Source organism: Nicotiana sylvestris, chromosome 12, assembly GCF_000393655.2.
Source record: "Nicotiana sylvestris chromosome 12, ASM39365v2, whole genome shotgun sequence".
NCBI lineage: Eukaryota > Viridiplantae > Streptophyta > Magnoliopsida > Solanales > Solanaceae > Nicotiana > Nicotiana sylvestris.
Window position 1 is genome coordinate 85,982,833 of NC_091068.1, and position 15,582 is coordinate 85,998,414.

At 32.3% G+C, this 15,582-nt stretch overlaps 1 protein-coding gene across 1 annotated transcript; it reads left to right on the forward strand.

Annotated features, from left to right (window-relative positions):
* The first annotated feature begins 9,772 nt into the window (after positions 1-9,772).
* LOC104222570 (transcription initiation factor IIB-2-like) lies at positions 9,773-15,231 on the forward strand. The gene is made up of 7 exons (XM_009773811.2): positions 9,773-10,278; positions 11,312-11,336; positions 12,851-12,980; positions 13,059-13,189; positions 13,280-13,368; positions 14,430-14,506; positions 14,721-15,231. The coding sequence occupies exons 1-7, from the start codon at positions 9,935-9,937 to the stop codon at positions 14,858-14,860; spliced, it is 936 nt and encodes a 311-aa protein (XP_009772113.1). The 5' UTR covers positions 9,773-9,934; the 3' UTR covers positions 14,861-15,231.
* The last annotated feature ends 351 nt before the right edge of the window (positions 15,232-15,582 follow it).

A 15,582-nucleotide genomic window follows, 5' to 3' on the forward strand; every position in this document is an offset into this window, starting at 1 on the left:
CCCGGCGGCATCAACGCCGCCGGTCACCAAAATAACACCCTAGAATCCCCTGAACATCCTCTACACAGATCTAACCTATTTCGAATCAGACCCCAACTCTTCGAATACTAAATCGAAGGTGGGTCTGAAAACTCCAACCTTTCCAATGGCTTCCAAAATAACACCATAGTACCCCCTAGCATGCCTTGTTATGGATCTGATGTTTGTTTGGCTCGAATCAGTTCCGAGCTTCTCGAATCTTCTTTTGAAGATTCGGACCAAACAAGAACAAACTCAGATCTGTTCTAAACTGACACTAAATGACCCCTAGGCTACCCCCACCCGTGTGTCATTGTTGGTTCCCCTCGAACCTACCCAGAAGTGTTCGGATTTAAAATCCAAGATCTGAAACCCTAAATTTCCAATCCTGGCAAAGATTGAGGTTTAATCGACCTTAGTCAAAGTATTTTCAGTAGAAAATACTTCGACTAAGGTCTGTTTGATTTCAAACAAAGTTCAAATCCAAGTTGAGTTGAGTCCGGTTGAATTTGAAGGCTCAGAGGTAATTTTCTGTTGCTTATGTATGTTCTACGTGTATTCTATATTCGTTTCATTAGTTTGTTTAATTTTTCATAATTTTCTAGTCAATTTTGTTATACTGTCCCCTACCCGTCTACTTGATTCCAAATGTGAATTGTTTCTGTTAATTGTGATTATGTACAATGTGTGTAATCGACTCGATTAAGTTCGTCGATTAGTTGTATTGTGAATCTTGCTTCTGAAATGATGTTTGTAATACCCTGTTTATCTGTTTAGAGTTGATTATCATCATTGAAATCAGTTAATTAGTTCTTCCCAATTTATTGATTCTTGTTTAATAAATCAGAAAGTTTGTCAATGGTGTGTATATGTTGATTTCTGAATCAGTGAGTTTCAGGGCATTGTCAGTATATTGACAATGCTCCTGTGTTTGTTTGATTTTTGTTCAAAGTTAAAGCTCAGTTTACTGAACTCAGTGTAATATGTTGTTATGATGATTGGTTCTGAATTCAGTATGATTCTACAAATGTTGATTGGATGTAATTGTGTTAGGAGGTTACATTCTTAGTCAGGATTCAGTCCAAACTTTAGGATTGGTTGTAGCTGTCTTAAATCAGATTAATAATCAGGCTTATACAGATTTTAAAATCTGTATTGTTAAGATGCTGAATTTAAGGCAGTAATACCAGTAGAAAACAGTAAATCTGGACATTTCTGGGATAAAACAGTAAGGGTAATATGATATAATAGAGGGCTGAAAGTGGTTTGTTAATGGATTTTAATTTAATGAGATAATGGGAAACAAAGGGTAATGGGCTGCTTAAAATCAGGATAAGATCACTTAAAGTATTCAAAAGTAGTTTTAATGGAAAACTTTCTGATTTTAAAAGGAGAAAAGGGTCCATTCAGCACTAGAAGAGTATAGGACAGCCCTGTATAAATAGAGGGGATTGGGACTGATTTAGGGGAGCTCTTTGAAGAAAGAAAAACAAGGAAAAAAGAGAGCTTTCAGGCAGATTTTAAAAGAGAAAAAGATCAGTCTTTGAGAGAGAAAGAAAGGAGAGAAAGACAGAAAGAAAGAAAGGAGAAGAAAAATCAGATTTTAAGAGGAGAGTTTTAAAAATAGGAAGAAGAAAAACAGAAACAGAAAAAAGAAAATATAGTCAGAAACAGGAATCCGAAACAGGAAGAAATTGAAATCTGAAAAAATGTTATCCTCCTAGAATCAGTCCGTTGTTTGTGCAATTATTTTTGTGTGAATATTATTCAGTTTGAATCTGAAATCTTTCCCTCAAGTTTCTGTCACTGTTCATCTGGGTTAACGGGTCTTGTTCAGACTTGCTGTGTTATCGGTACATTCTACTGATTTTGTTATTGCTGCTACTGCTGAAATTTACTCCTTCTACCTTCATTTTCAGGTACATGTCTTTTAAATTTTATGTTGGAAAGAGATTCAACATGACTAATCAATGAAGCTTGAATTGCAATTCTGTTTTCCATTTGTCCAAGTTCATCAGTTTAAATTTCATTTTTGTTTCATGTTAGTCAATTAGTAGTGAATTCAATTTGATAGCTATGAGTTAATTGTCTTACTTTGAAATTCGTATAAAGCTTTGTAATAATGTTAGCCCTTCATCTCATTAGTTTAGTCATGTTTGAACTGTCAAGGTAGGAAACATGACATAAAGATTGGCCATTAACTAGGCCTTGTGACGTTGTTAGTTGAATAAAGAATAGCGTGAAAATGTCAAAACCATATTGCTAGTTTATTCTGATAATCTGATTTAGTTGTGGAAGGAATGATATAAGTTGTACGTTCTTATGTGGCATTATAACAGGTATCTATAGAACCATTAGTGGATGGTAAGTTGAGTTGTTATGGCTCATTATGATGTTAAAGTGCTACGAATGTTTCAAGACATACAAATATGTGGCATGTAAGGCAATGTTGTTAATCAATTTGTATAATAATTCCCTCTCTTATCAATTTGATGCCTATTTACCATCCTAAATAAATAATTAGGCCTATTAGATTAAAAGCAAGTATATGAGAATAAGATGAGATATACAAATTGCAACACTTTATATCAACGACAATTAGAAATAGGACTTGCACTAAATAGAAATAATAAAAGTTCTTGAAAAATATTCTTCCCTTTATAAATCATTTTTAGTTTCATATACAATTCATTATTGGGCATATAGATATATATGTTGTATTTGCCGAAAATAGTGTTAATCATATTTTTACGCTTTTCTTTGAATTTGAATAGTCTGGCTGAATATAATTTATATCCGGAAATTATAATCGACGGGTAACATTTAATAAATTGCAAGTTCTTTTCAAGAATTCAAGGGTATCTTAAATGGAGATTTCTCATGATATAATAAACAATTTGGGGAAAAAGGCCATAATACTATTAACAAAGATTTTGCGCAATCAGGGATGCGTTCGCGCACCCTGATTATAAAAAAAAGCAAATTCGGATTATGCGTACGCGCAATTTCGAGCGAATATTTTAATAAAAATGATTTCTCCGCGGATGTCAAAATAATTTCATATAACCCGAGGTGTGCAGTTCATTATCTAAATAAAAAGGGTGATGATGTTCCTGATTTTATTTTTAATTTTCGAATATATATTTTATAAAAACTATAACATGGACAATTTTATTGTGTACACGTACGCGTGGCACGATCCCCGGTAATTATAAAAAGTATATAATACGAATATACGTACGCGTAATTCGTCCATATAATTGTAAACAATAAGTAAAAAGCGGTAGTAAAATCATGCAATAAAAACGTATTTAGTAAAATCAAGATAATTAAGCCAATAATAAAACAGTTAAGCGACCGTGCTAGAACCACGGAATTCGGAAATGCCTAACACCTTCTTCCGGATTAACAGAATTCCTTACTCAGGATTTCTGGTTCGCAGAATAATAAACAGAGTCATATTCTCCTCGATTCAGGGATTAAAACTGGTGACTTGGGACGCCTTAAAATTCCCAGGTGGCGACTCTGAAATAATTAAATAAATCCCGTTTCGACTGTCCTTCAATTGGAGAAAACTCCCCACGCGCCCCGCGGGCGCGGTAAAAAGGAGGTGCGACATGTACAGCAAGACCAATTGCTATTATTTGTTTCTTTTGGAGCGGTTGTTGCGTAAAACAAAAATCACGTGCTCACATCCGTCACATGAAATGTTTTAAGCGGAATTGTAAAGGATTTAATTAGTTGATTAAATTAAATTTTCAGTGATTTAATTTAATTAACTGGTATTTGAGATCTTAACATGGGGAGTTAAAATAAGTGTTATTGAATTTTCGAAACTCATATTGAGGAGTTCAATTGCAGTTTTTAGTGGAATAAATTGTAATTTATTATAGTAAGAATTAATTCATGCTAATTTCGAATTAATACTATAATTGGTAGCCTCTTATTATTTCTGTGGTCTCTGCTATACCTAGTAAAAACCTGGACAAGACTTGGGTAAAAAGTGACTCGGGAGAAAAGTCATCTAATAGAGTTGGAGTAGGATTCTAGTTGTAGAAGGAGAATCCTACACGTTTTTGGAGGAGGATTTTCGGCCAAAATAACTCTATTAAAGGAAGACTAATTTTACCCAATAACTCGCCTTTCATTTGTATTGTTTTTGCCCTCCCAATAGCAAAATCGTCCAAGATTTTACTAGGCAAATAACAGAAGACTGCAGCCCTGAATTCTTGTTGTTTGGAAGATTTGTGCAACTACTTCAAGAGGTTAGTGCTTCTAATCTAATTATTATTGCGTTGTCTAGTTTACATGTATTTAATGCTTGATTTGTATGCTTGTTTCCGCTGCGCATGTTCTAACATGACCAAGCTTAAGATACTATATATGTGCAGTGCGTTTCTATATTATGCCAAAGAACTTAATAGAAATATTCGTTAAATTTTAGATGTATTAGAAATGCCAAGAATAAATGTAAAAGATCGATTTAGGTAAGGAATATTCCTATAGACACCATTTATTTGTTAAATACCTCAAATTAAATTTTCTTTTTATTCTCTTGTTTGACAATGGAAATTGCTATGAAGTTTCTTTTTGTACACATACTAACTACATAGATTGTTTTATGACATTTTAATTCCTTTAATTCGTGAGTGTTGCATACGCATTGAAGCCATAAATGATATCAACAATGAATTACTCATATCTTCATAAAACAATTCATATCTTTTAATCTTGGAGTATGATATCAATTACTTGATTATAACTTTCTCTTCTTTCGCACATTGTTTTCCCCCTTTTATATGATGCTTGCTTGCTCAATACGGACGTGATTATTTCTAATAGTTTAAAAAAAAAGAATATGCCTCTAAGCCGAGGGTATTCCGGGAATAAGTTCTCTATTTCTTCCGGTAGAAGTAATGTCAGCGAATATTTTATCCTCCCCAAACTCCACTAGTGGAATTCGACTGGGTTGTTGTTGTTGGTATAAATAAAAGAATCTCACAAATATGCAATTTATTAATGCTTTTTATGACTTTATGGTACGTTTCAAAAGTCACAATTATTAATTAATAACCTACCTTTCTTTGATTTACTCTATTTTGATGCTTTTATGATATGTTTCACTTATTGAGGATATTTAAAAATAGTCAAACAACGGCCTTCCATTCTTTGATTAATCAACTTTTTTTTAATTTTATGATATTTTTAAATTGTTGATGTATAATAAAAAATAATTTTCCATTTTTTGATTCATCAATCAAATTTTGATACAATTTATGAAAATTAATCAAAGTAACAACCTTCCCATCCTTGGCGTAGTGTAGTTCCATTACATGCTGATTGGATAAATGCCAAAGAGAAACAAATTAGTATTCCTTGCGTTCTTATAGTAAAAACTGTAAAAAAAAAAAAATGGACAAGTGAGTAAAAACAAATTACTAATTTACTAGTAGTAATTTTGTCTGCCCAATAACATTAAAAGAGATACTCCTACCTTTTTATGCTTGAATTGAGTAGTGGATTATCAAAACTTATATTCCCGTCATATTTTTAAGTTTTGTGCACTAGTCACTTATAGATCTTTCTTTCTTTCTTTTTTGATAAGGGGTGGCATTTATAATTTTTTTTTATTTCATTAGATTAACAGAGGCGGATTTAGGATTTTTAAAACATGGGTGCACCACTGAAGAAAAAGAAAAAAAATACTAAATGAGAATTGGTCTTTATTCCTTTGGGTAAATAACTCAATATTCAATCAAGTGCATCATTCAGGCCTTGTGGAGCATGGATGCCAACAAATAGTATTGGACTAATTCTAGAAAATACATACATAAAATACCTAATTTGTCGGAGAGACCATGAGTTCACGTGCCCCATAAACTAACCTATACATCCGCCTCTGCAGATTAATCTTAGCTTATCTATATTATTATAAAAGCATGAATACAATGTCGGTTTACAAAAATAACCTTATAATATTAAGCATAATAACTCATCATAAAAGCACATAATCGAAATTCTAAATATTAGTCTTATAATCCTATTAATTTTAGGACATAATACTACACATAATGCACTTTTTAAATCAATCTTTTTGTTTTAATTTGCGAAATATCGAAACTACTCTATAACTCTTCAAATTCTTTTTTCTTAATACTCCATACGGGAAACATAAGGGAATAGAAGAAGGAACAAAAGGAAAGAAATAATGAGAATTAGAGTCACTTATTATTGGGATTTCGGTCAGTACAATTAAACTATAAGCCTTCGTGATTAAATAATCTATATCTATATCTATATCCATATCTATATCTATATTCATATCTATATTTATATTTATATCTATCTATATCTATATCTATATTTTCTATATTTATTATAAAAGCATGAATACAATGTTGTTTACAAAAATAACATTATAATATTAATAATAATAACTCATCATAAAAGGATATAACCGGAATTTTAGATATTAGTCTTATAATCATATTAGTTTTTGGACATAATACTACACATTTAGAAAAAAGAGAGCCTTTATTATTATAAAAGTATAAATACAATATTAATATACCAAAATAGCCCTAAAATATTAAACGGAAGAACTCATAGAGAAAGGATAACTGCAATAATCTAATTTTTGGATTACAATACCTTCTATGCTAATTTTTAATATTTAGGATTTTAAAATCAATAAAATTTTATCTATTAAATTGTTATTAAAAATATGTAGGAAGGTTTAATAAAATCAATTTCATAAGAATCCTCTGTATTGGCAATACATTACCACTCTATAATGCCCAATACCAAGAAAAAATAAAAGTAATATTAAATGGACTGCATAAAGAGTTGAAAATGAAAAAACAGAATACCCCCACGATAATATATTTTTATATTATTTTAAACTATTTTACTACTCAAATAATATTTTTTTAATTAATTTTTTGTGTAATATTAAAAAATACTCAATTATTAAACAACAACTAAGAAAATATTTACGAATATAAATGTGTGAGAAAGAGAAAAAAATGGTTGTAAGAGTCAATACCACTAATGATTCTAGAGACATAAATATCTAAAAGTGAAATGTCATATCAATCTTTTACTCTTTAAAAATAAAATTTATGGTGGATAAAATTATAATTAAGATTAAATATTCAAAACAAGAGATGAAGTAATATTAAGATCTGAATCAACATAGAATAAATTATTTTATATGTTAAAAGCAAATAATTAAATTTTTTAATTAATTATTTAGCAAGAGAATCTCATTCAATTATTTTTTAAATTCATCACATGAGTAAAAATTCTTATTCAAGTAGAAAATAAAATCTTAAGGTACATAAATTTATTCCACAAAAAGAGAGTTAAAACACAAAGTAAAAAGGTTAGTATATCAATAAGAATCAAAATGTTATACAAGTGTCCGAGGGAATACAATCAAAGTTAAATACTAAACAAGAACAAACTTTCAAGACTATATTATAAAGAGTCGACTTTGCTATAATAGGATTATTCTTTGTAGATGCCTCCGCGAAATCAAAATAATATTTCTATGTCATGCATTACTTGCAAATATCATATCAAGAGGCATGACCCTGTTAGCAATAATAGTAAGTGGTATCACAACTATATCAAAGTAGAGCAATTGTGCTAAATTTATAAGGAAAGCAAAATTGATAATATGGATGAAGCACTTATGGCCAAGTATCAAACGATCGAAATAATTGCTCGGAGTTCTAGAGATATATTGGATATTAATGAATCGTTTGATGAAAAATTAATGATTTGTGAGGTAATTTATGGCAAGAACTACCAGTAGTTCTAAAATCGACAAAAGCAGAGACTATAAAAGATAGCTTACCAAAGTTATACTTCTGGCAAATAAAAAATATTCAAATGACAAGAAATATAAAGTAAGAACAGATATAGTATTCAATGTCTTCTTGTTTCATGTCGGAAACGAAGAAGAGCATCTAATAAAAGATGATTTGGTTCTTCTTGAATATTGGTTAACAATCCCAATGGTAATAGTGGTGCATTTAATAAGATATATATTTCTATCATTAGATTAAAACGTAATTTGTGCAAATCGCATGATAGAATTAAAAAGATATCTTAGCTACCAGAAATGAATATGTTGATCAGCTAAATAAAAGGTTGATTGCAAACTTTTATAGTAAAAACAAAATATTTTTTTGTTTTTGACTCAGCAGAAAATTATACCAATAATTACTACCAAAAAGAATACTTAAATACTTTAATACCAAATGGCCTTCTATGATACATGTTTGTTATCAAGTTTATTATTTCTTACATGCGTTACCGTATATATAATAGACTAAGTTTAAATTGATCTTTCATTGTATATAGGTTGATTTTGAAGAAAAATATGTCATGCTACTGAAAAACTTAGATACACCGCATAGCTTATGTAATAGCACACAGATGGTATATAGAAATTTTGACAATAACGTCATATATGATACTGGTCAATGTACTTCTAAGTATATTCTTATCCCTGAATTCAACTTTCGTCTTTCCAAACTAAGGAATATCCTTTTACATTTGTGTAAAAATAATTTTTAGTGTGTTTATTTTTGCAAATATAATAAATAAAGCACAAGGGTAAACATCCTAAATATTGGATTATATTTACCGGAATATGTTTTCTTACACGAACAACTGTATGTTGCACTTTCAAGAGAGATATCAAGATCGACAACAAGAGTTCCGGTTAAGGCAGAAACATACACAAAAAAATATTGTCCACAAAGAAGTGTTCGTTAAGATACCATTACATTAAATACTTTTAAACAATAATACATAATTATCTAACTAACATGATAAAATTGATCATTTGTTTAAGTTTTGACGATGTCCTTTTATTTTAAACTCGCGTTTTATGCTAATATAATAATATTTTCGGTATTTAGATGATTGTTGTATTATTATACATAAATTTTCTCTCATTAATTAAATTTTATTGTTCTTTCATATAAATAAATATTAAATCACCACATGTCATTATTAACGTGCAACGCACGTTTATAGATACTGGTTATAATAATATGTGACTATCCATAGCAAGTTTAATATGATAACTTAAAAGATTATTATATTTTTTATTTATTAAAAAAATAATAGATCTTTATATTTAAAAATAATTTAACGTTTCGAAGAAATAATAATAAACAAACTGCTTTATAAACTGTGGGCCAAAGATAGGGACGACTTTGTTATGTCCTCGTGGGAGAGGGGACTGGAGTTTTGGTGAGTTTGATGAAGTGCTATAACTGTGTAAATATTTATTATTCTATTGTCACAATGTACGTGACAGTATTCGGATTTTAAGAGTGAAATGAGTTATATTCTTATCGTAATTTTTTTATATTTCTTTTAAATATTGTAAATTATTAATTATTTTGATTTATAATATTTTTTACATGATTTTTAAATATATAAATTTCATTTCAAATACTTAAAAAATTTACTTCTAAATACAGAATTAAAATAAAAAAATTGTACTCTTGAAAAGAAAAAAGTATTACATAAATTGGAGCAGAAAGAATACTTGTTTTAAGTTACAAATATTGAAAATAATTTTTTGCTTCTAAAACTTCGTCCAATCAAATATACAATAGATATTTTCTCCAGTCTCTTTTTTGTTAGAAAAATAAGGTAGTGGACCCTGCCGAAGACACTTCTACCGACCCGCATTCTGAATTCAGGTCTATAAATATCCCTTTGACCCTTCTATTTTGCTCCTACTCCTCTCCGTTGCCAGCTCAATTTTGGAGAGAGAGAACCCAAAAACACGATAGTAATTTGTTACTTCTCTCTCTCCGTTACCTTTCTTCCGTTCATCGTCATCGGACCTATAATTGGATCGAATCGGGTCAAAGCTGTTTTTATCAAAATGGATACATATTGTTCGGACTGCAAACGGAACACGGAGGTAGTATTCGACCACGCCGCCGGCGATACGGTTTGCTCGGAGTGTGGGCTGGTATTGGAATCCCGTTCAATCGATGAGACATCTGAGTGGCGTACTTTTGCCGATGAATCCGGTGATCATGACCCGAATCGTGTTGGTGGACCCGTTAACCCGTTACTTGGCGATGCGGGCCTTTCAACTGTTATTTCTAAAGGGCCTAATGGTAGTAATGGGGATGGTTCGCTTGCTCGGTTGCAGAATCGGGGCGGTGATCCTGATAGAGCCATTGTTATAGCTTTTAAGGCCATTGCTACTATGGCTGATAGGTCTGTTAGTTACCTGTTGCTTTTATTTACTTGGTGGTGAAACCCTAATGCTTATTATTATAATAGTATTTTTTTTTATATTATTGGCCTGAGATGAGCTAATATGAAGTAACATAGTCAGTGAAGATTTATGACCCCAACTTGGTTAGGACTGAAGCAGCCTTTATGAAGACTTAGTCGTATTGTTGCGCTTATGTTAGGTTATGTACTTGATATTTGTATGTTTGTGTAGAAACTAGAAACAAGAGTGAATTTAAGAAATTTTATAATTAATTATTTTTTAAACGAATTGAGCTTGAATTGGATTGGATATGGAGGATATATGCAGCTTAATCCAACTAGTTTTGGATTGAGGTGTAGTAGTCGTAGGTTGGAAGATGAAAAGAGCTTATTCTTTATCTAAGACGAGTCCAGGATTTGAACTTTATGGGTTCGAGTTCAGGATTTTACCACATCCCATTTGATTTACTGGGTTCAGAATCTATTTTTCATTTAATCTAGTGGTTAACACATATATAGAGTTTGAGTCAGAACCCATGGCTAATTTTATCCTTGATCAGACTTCAGGGCTTGTGTGATGTTGGCTATTGGGATCAAATAGGTTTATCTTAGAGAATCTGGTAATGAAATTGCACATGTTAGAATGTGGTTAATAAAACTGGACTTCCTCCATTAAGCTTTTTGGATGGAAGACATTCGTGGATGACACATAAATTCACAATTTGATTGTTTTGGTGCTGTAATTACTCAAATTGTTTGAGATGGCATTTATGTTAGCTTTGTGTTACAACTGTATTTGAATTGATAATACTGGTTTAGGAGATAACTTATTAAGATTGCTAGAAGGACATGAGTAATGATGCTGACCAGTTGTATCTGTGCCTTTGTAGAAAACATTATTGAGATGTTTAGGAGTCATTAAATGTTTGAACTAGTTTTGTGCGTGTTAATGTTGTATGCTTCGTTCTAGTTTTTGTAAGGTTGGTAATTTTGTATCAATTGATTGAGCTGAGTTTTTCCTCCCTTTTTACAGGTTGAGCCTTGTTTCTACTATAAGGGTATGTTCTTTAGTACTCTTTTAAGTTAATTGGGCATCAGACATGGAAATATTCTTGGAAATAATACTAATTTTCAATAAAAGTGTTTCTGAGAATTTGTGTTGCATCTTTCTTAGTTTGCTGCTTCTTTCCCACATAATAGGATTATAAACTTTCCTCACACTGTGGGGGCTTCACTTTGAATGAAAAATGTAAAATCATTCACTTTCCTGATAATGACTACATATAGTGAACTAAACAATATGGGCTGACACTAAAAGTTGGACACACGCTTTGGTTATCCAAAGTGGTTTGTTTGTCCAACCTTGACTAACTGCCATGTTATGAATTATTCTTCTTGTCTTGTTGTTCCCTGGATGAAGCATTATAGGGATGCACTTTTTATAACATTCATCGAACCTTAGATTTGGTGACTTGGTCTTGCGTGTACAGAATTGTTTGTTAAACATCTGTAGTAACTCATGCATCACATCTTTGATTAAACAATGGGGAATTCATAGAAGTTGAAGTGTAGCATCTGCAACAGAAGATAATGACAGCAATCTTCAGAATTGCATGCATGTTGCTTGTTTGCGGTTAGCTGTATTATTTTTTTTTTTGAAAAATGACTTTCTGTGAGTAATAAGTCATTTTTGTGATTCTGAATGGCTGATTTAGCGGAGCGATTTGTTTCATGCGATTCTCCTGCTTGTGCATATCAGATAGGTTTCTTTTTTTTTCATACAAGAAAAATAGTTTGTGAATTTGTGTTGGTCATAGGGACAAAATGGGGATCTGTTATGAGTGATGAAAGTAAAACTGACTTTCTTAGTGTCATCTTTTAAAGATCTTTGTATATACCCTGTTAAATATCATATAAGATTTGACATATTTAGTTCCCCGCTTCTGACCTCATATGATCATGCTAAGATTCATGTCATAAGGACTCTTACTCTACTATGTTCTTCTGCCCTTTTCTGGAGGTTTTTTTCATTATTATCTCACTGCTTTCTGGCTTCTCTCGTGCCTTTTAAGTTAAAGCATACGACAGTCTGAATTTCTTTCCATTGGCATCTTCGTCACTTCATTTTATTTGTGTGCTTAAATCTTTTAAGTGTTATTTTTGTTTTGAGTCTTCTTCTGCTTAGTGCTCTTCTGTCTACCTTATGAGTTAACTATGTAGATTACGACCAATTTCCGCATCTTATCCATCACGATTTGCCTTAGTAAACAGAAACCATTAGTTTTCTCTGCCCAAGTATATTGTGTGAAGCTCCAAAGTGATAGTCCTTATTGCTGCGGACTTATTCCCTTGATATGTCAGGGGATGTCTTCTGATATAATCTTTTTTCCATTTTTGTGGTTGAAATCCGCATCGAGTATTTTGATATTGCTATTTCTCTTATTAGGATTAGTCTTCTGTTCGCCCTTACTGAACTATGTTGCTAGGGCAATTGTTTTGCACTATATGGTAGCACCAAGTCTTCTTTCTCTCTTATTCTTTTAAGATGTATGTTTTCTTTGATCTTGTGCAGGATCGAGCAAGTGAGATATATAAAAGGCTGGAAGATCAGAAGTGTACCAGAGGCAGGAATCTTGATCCCTTGGTAGCTGCTTGTATCTATATTGCATGTCGTCAAGAAGGCAAACCCCGCACTGTAAAAGGTGTGGCAATGTTATCTGATCATATAGATTAACGGTTTAGTCCTCTGTGTGAACTCTAAAACTTTCGGTGTTGATTAGAAATATGCTCAATTGCCAATGGAGCTAGTAAGAAGGAAATTGGCCGAGCAAAAGAATTCATTGTGAAACAATTGAAGGTTGAAATGGGAGAATCAATGGAGATGGGAACAATACACGCTGGCGACTATCTGGTGAGTGAACTAAATACTGTGGGTTGTGCCACTTATCTGATATTTATATGCCTTTATACTATCCTGACATTATCTATTTTTGATCTTCAGAGACGTTTTTGTTCTAACCTTGGTATGAACCATGAAGAAATTAAGGTTGTCCAAGAAACTGTTCAGAAGTCGGAAGAGTTTGACATAAGGTACATAGTTTTGGTTGTGTATGTTTATTTATGTTCTTAATCTGGTGAGTCCATGCCTAGGTCGCAGAATAATCCAGAGGCTGGTAAAGTCATTGGTTTGTCGATGTGCATGAAAACTCTCTGATGAAACCCTTTGATTTTTGCAGTGGCTTGAGTGCTCTTCTTTCATATTGAGTGAACCTTCTGCAAATTTGATTTTGGCAATTACTTTGTTCTGGAACTTTGAGAAAAGTTCTGAATTTTGTAGGAAAAAAAATGATGTTGGATCAGTGGGTATAGTGGGTGAAGAACTTTTGTCAGTTGGTTCAACTTCTTGGGCTTGAATGTGTTCCCCGCTGCACAACCTCCAAGGAAGAAGGTTGGACAAACCATACTGGTTTGATTTTAATGAGAAACATATGAAGTCTAGCTGAAGAAATTTTAGTGGATATTTCTCAACTAGACTTAATTTGCTCTCTCAGGGGTCATTTGGTTTGGGAACAAGATATATTGTGAATTACAATGTGGAGATTGTAGTACATGGAGTATATAATAATGTAGTTATTTTGTGGATATACTTTTATTAGTAGATGGTTGGTTCTTTGGACTAAAAATGAGATATAGCGGGTATAATATAAAAATTTTGTTTCATTTTTAATACTAGATGAGCTTGGATAAACATTCAATTTTGACCCTGGCTCTTTTAAAAACTTTGAGAGAGATATATTGGAAAAGGGCAACTGTGTTATTCTGTTATTTTATCCCGAGATTAGTGATCTCGAGATTGTTATTCCCACAGAGTGTGCTACAAAATTAATACCACAGTTGTGGTATATACAATTTTGTGATTGCTTATACAGGAATAAAAAATTCAGCCGAACGCAGGATAAAATAATTCCACATTTTATCCTGGGATTACTTTCCCTTATCCTTGTATGAATGACCCCTCAGAGTTCTAACCAGTCAAACAATTGCTAAAAGGGAACAGAAGCCATGAATTGGGTGTTATCACTGGCCACAGAGTTTATTATGCACAAAAGGTTGGTAGATTAGATCCTTAATAGTTATTCCCCTTTTTGCAGGAGGAGTCCTATATCAATTGCTGCAGCAATAATATACATGATAACTCAACTTACAGATATGAGGAAACCCCTGCGAGGTTTGGACATTTACCTTCCTCTTTGTGCAATCTTGGGCCAAATAGAGTCTATGTTCTATAAATGCATGCATTGCTTAAATAGGAGCTTTTGCATTTGTAGTCTTTCCATCTGCTATTGATTGCAGTGAATTCTTCATGTGGGGTTGCACAGTTGCTTTTAATCTTGGGTGGCTATGCTAGTTTGCATATATGGTTTGACAGATTGCGTATGCAGATATCTCAATTGCAACCACAGTTGCAGAAGGGACTATCAAGAATGCGTACAAGGATCTTTATCCTCATGCTTCCAAAATAATACCAGAATGGTATGTCAAGGATAAGGACCTTAAGAACCTGTGCAGTCCAAAGGCATAAGAGAAACCTAGTTGTTGAGCTATAGGCATCTGCTATAGGGTCTCTGTAAGAAGGCAAATAGAGAAAACATTATATGTCCGAGTTTAGCCGTGGAAGTTGGCAATCCTGTGTTCTGGATTCTAATACAGATGCATTTTAGTCATGTAGGTCCTGGGTAATCTAAATTTTTGTTTCCATTTCCCCCCTCAGCACAGATAGGCAGTTTGATTTTTAAATGTTATTGAGCGATCACAGATTTCATAGGCCATCATTGTCCAATTTTTTATGGCTATACAATTATACATTGTCACGTGAAAGGTTCTCTTCTTCCCTAAGATCCATTTATGTGGTAAGATACTTTACTTTTCAAAATAATGTTTGCTTTTCTTCTATTCATGTTTTGAAATATCTTCGTTTGTTCAGACTATAGTTGCCAATGACCATTTTTAAGCAGCAGGTAACTCACTAATTAGATTACAATTTCTCGTTTTCTCCTTAGTTCAATGCATTTGAAAGGGGAATGGTCATAACAAAACGTCAGGTTCAGCCTTCAGTTGCCCCATGATTTTTCATTGCTGTTACAAACTAGAGCCACATATATGCATTTGGATATACCTGTCAGACTCTAAATCTTTGCTGTGCTTCTCGGATGGCGTCCCTAGAAACGTTCTAAGTTTCTAATATAGTCGAGTAAAAGCTGATGGTAAGACGAACATATAAGCAGACTAAAAACACTCATCATA

Coding starts and splice junctions, on each gene's coding strand:
- LOC104222570 (XM_009773811.2), top strand. CDS start 9,935: ATGGATACATATTGTTCGGACTGCAAACGGAACACGGAGGTAGTATTC. Junction 13,190..13,279: donor TACACGCTGGCGACTATCTG/GTGAGTGAACTA, acceptor TTTGATCTTCAG/AGACGTTTTTGTTCTAACCT. Junction 13,369..14,429: donor TCGGAAGAGTTTGACATAAG/GTACATAGTTTT, acceptor CCCTTTTTGCAG/GAGGAGTCCTATATCAATTG.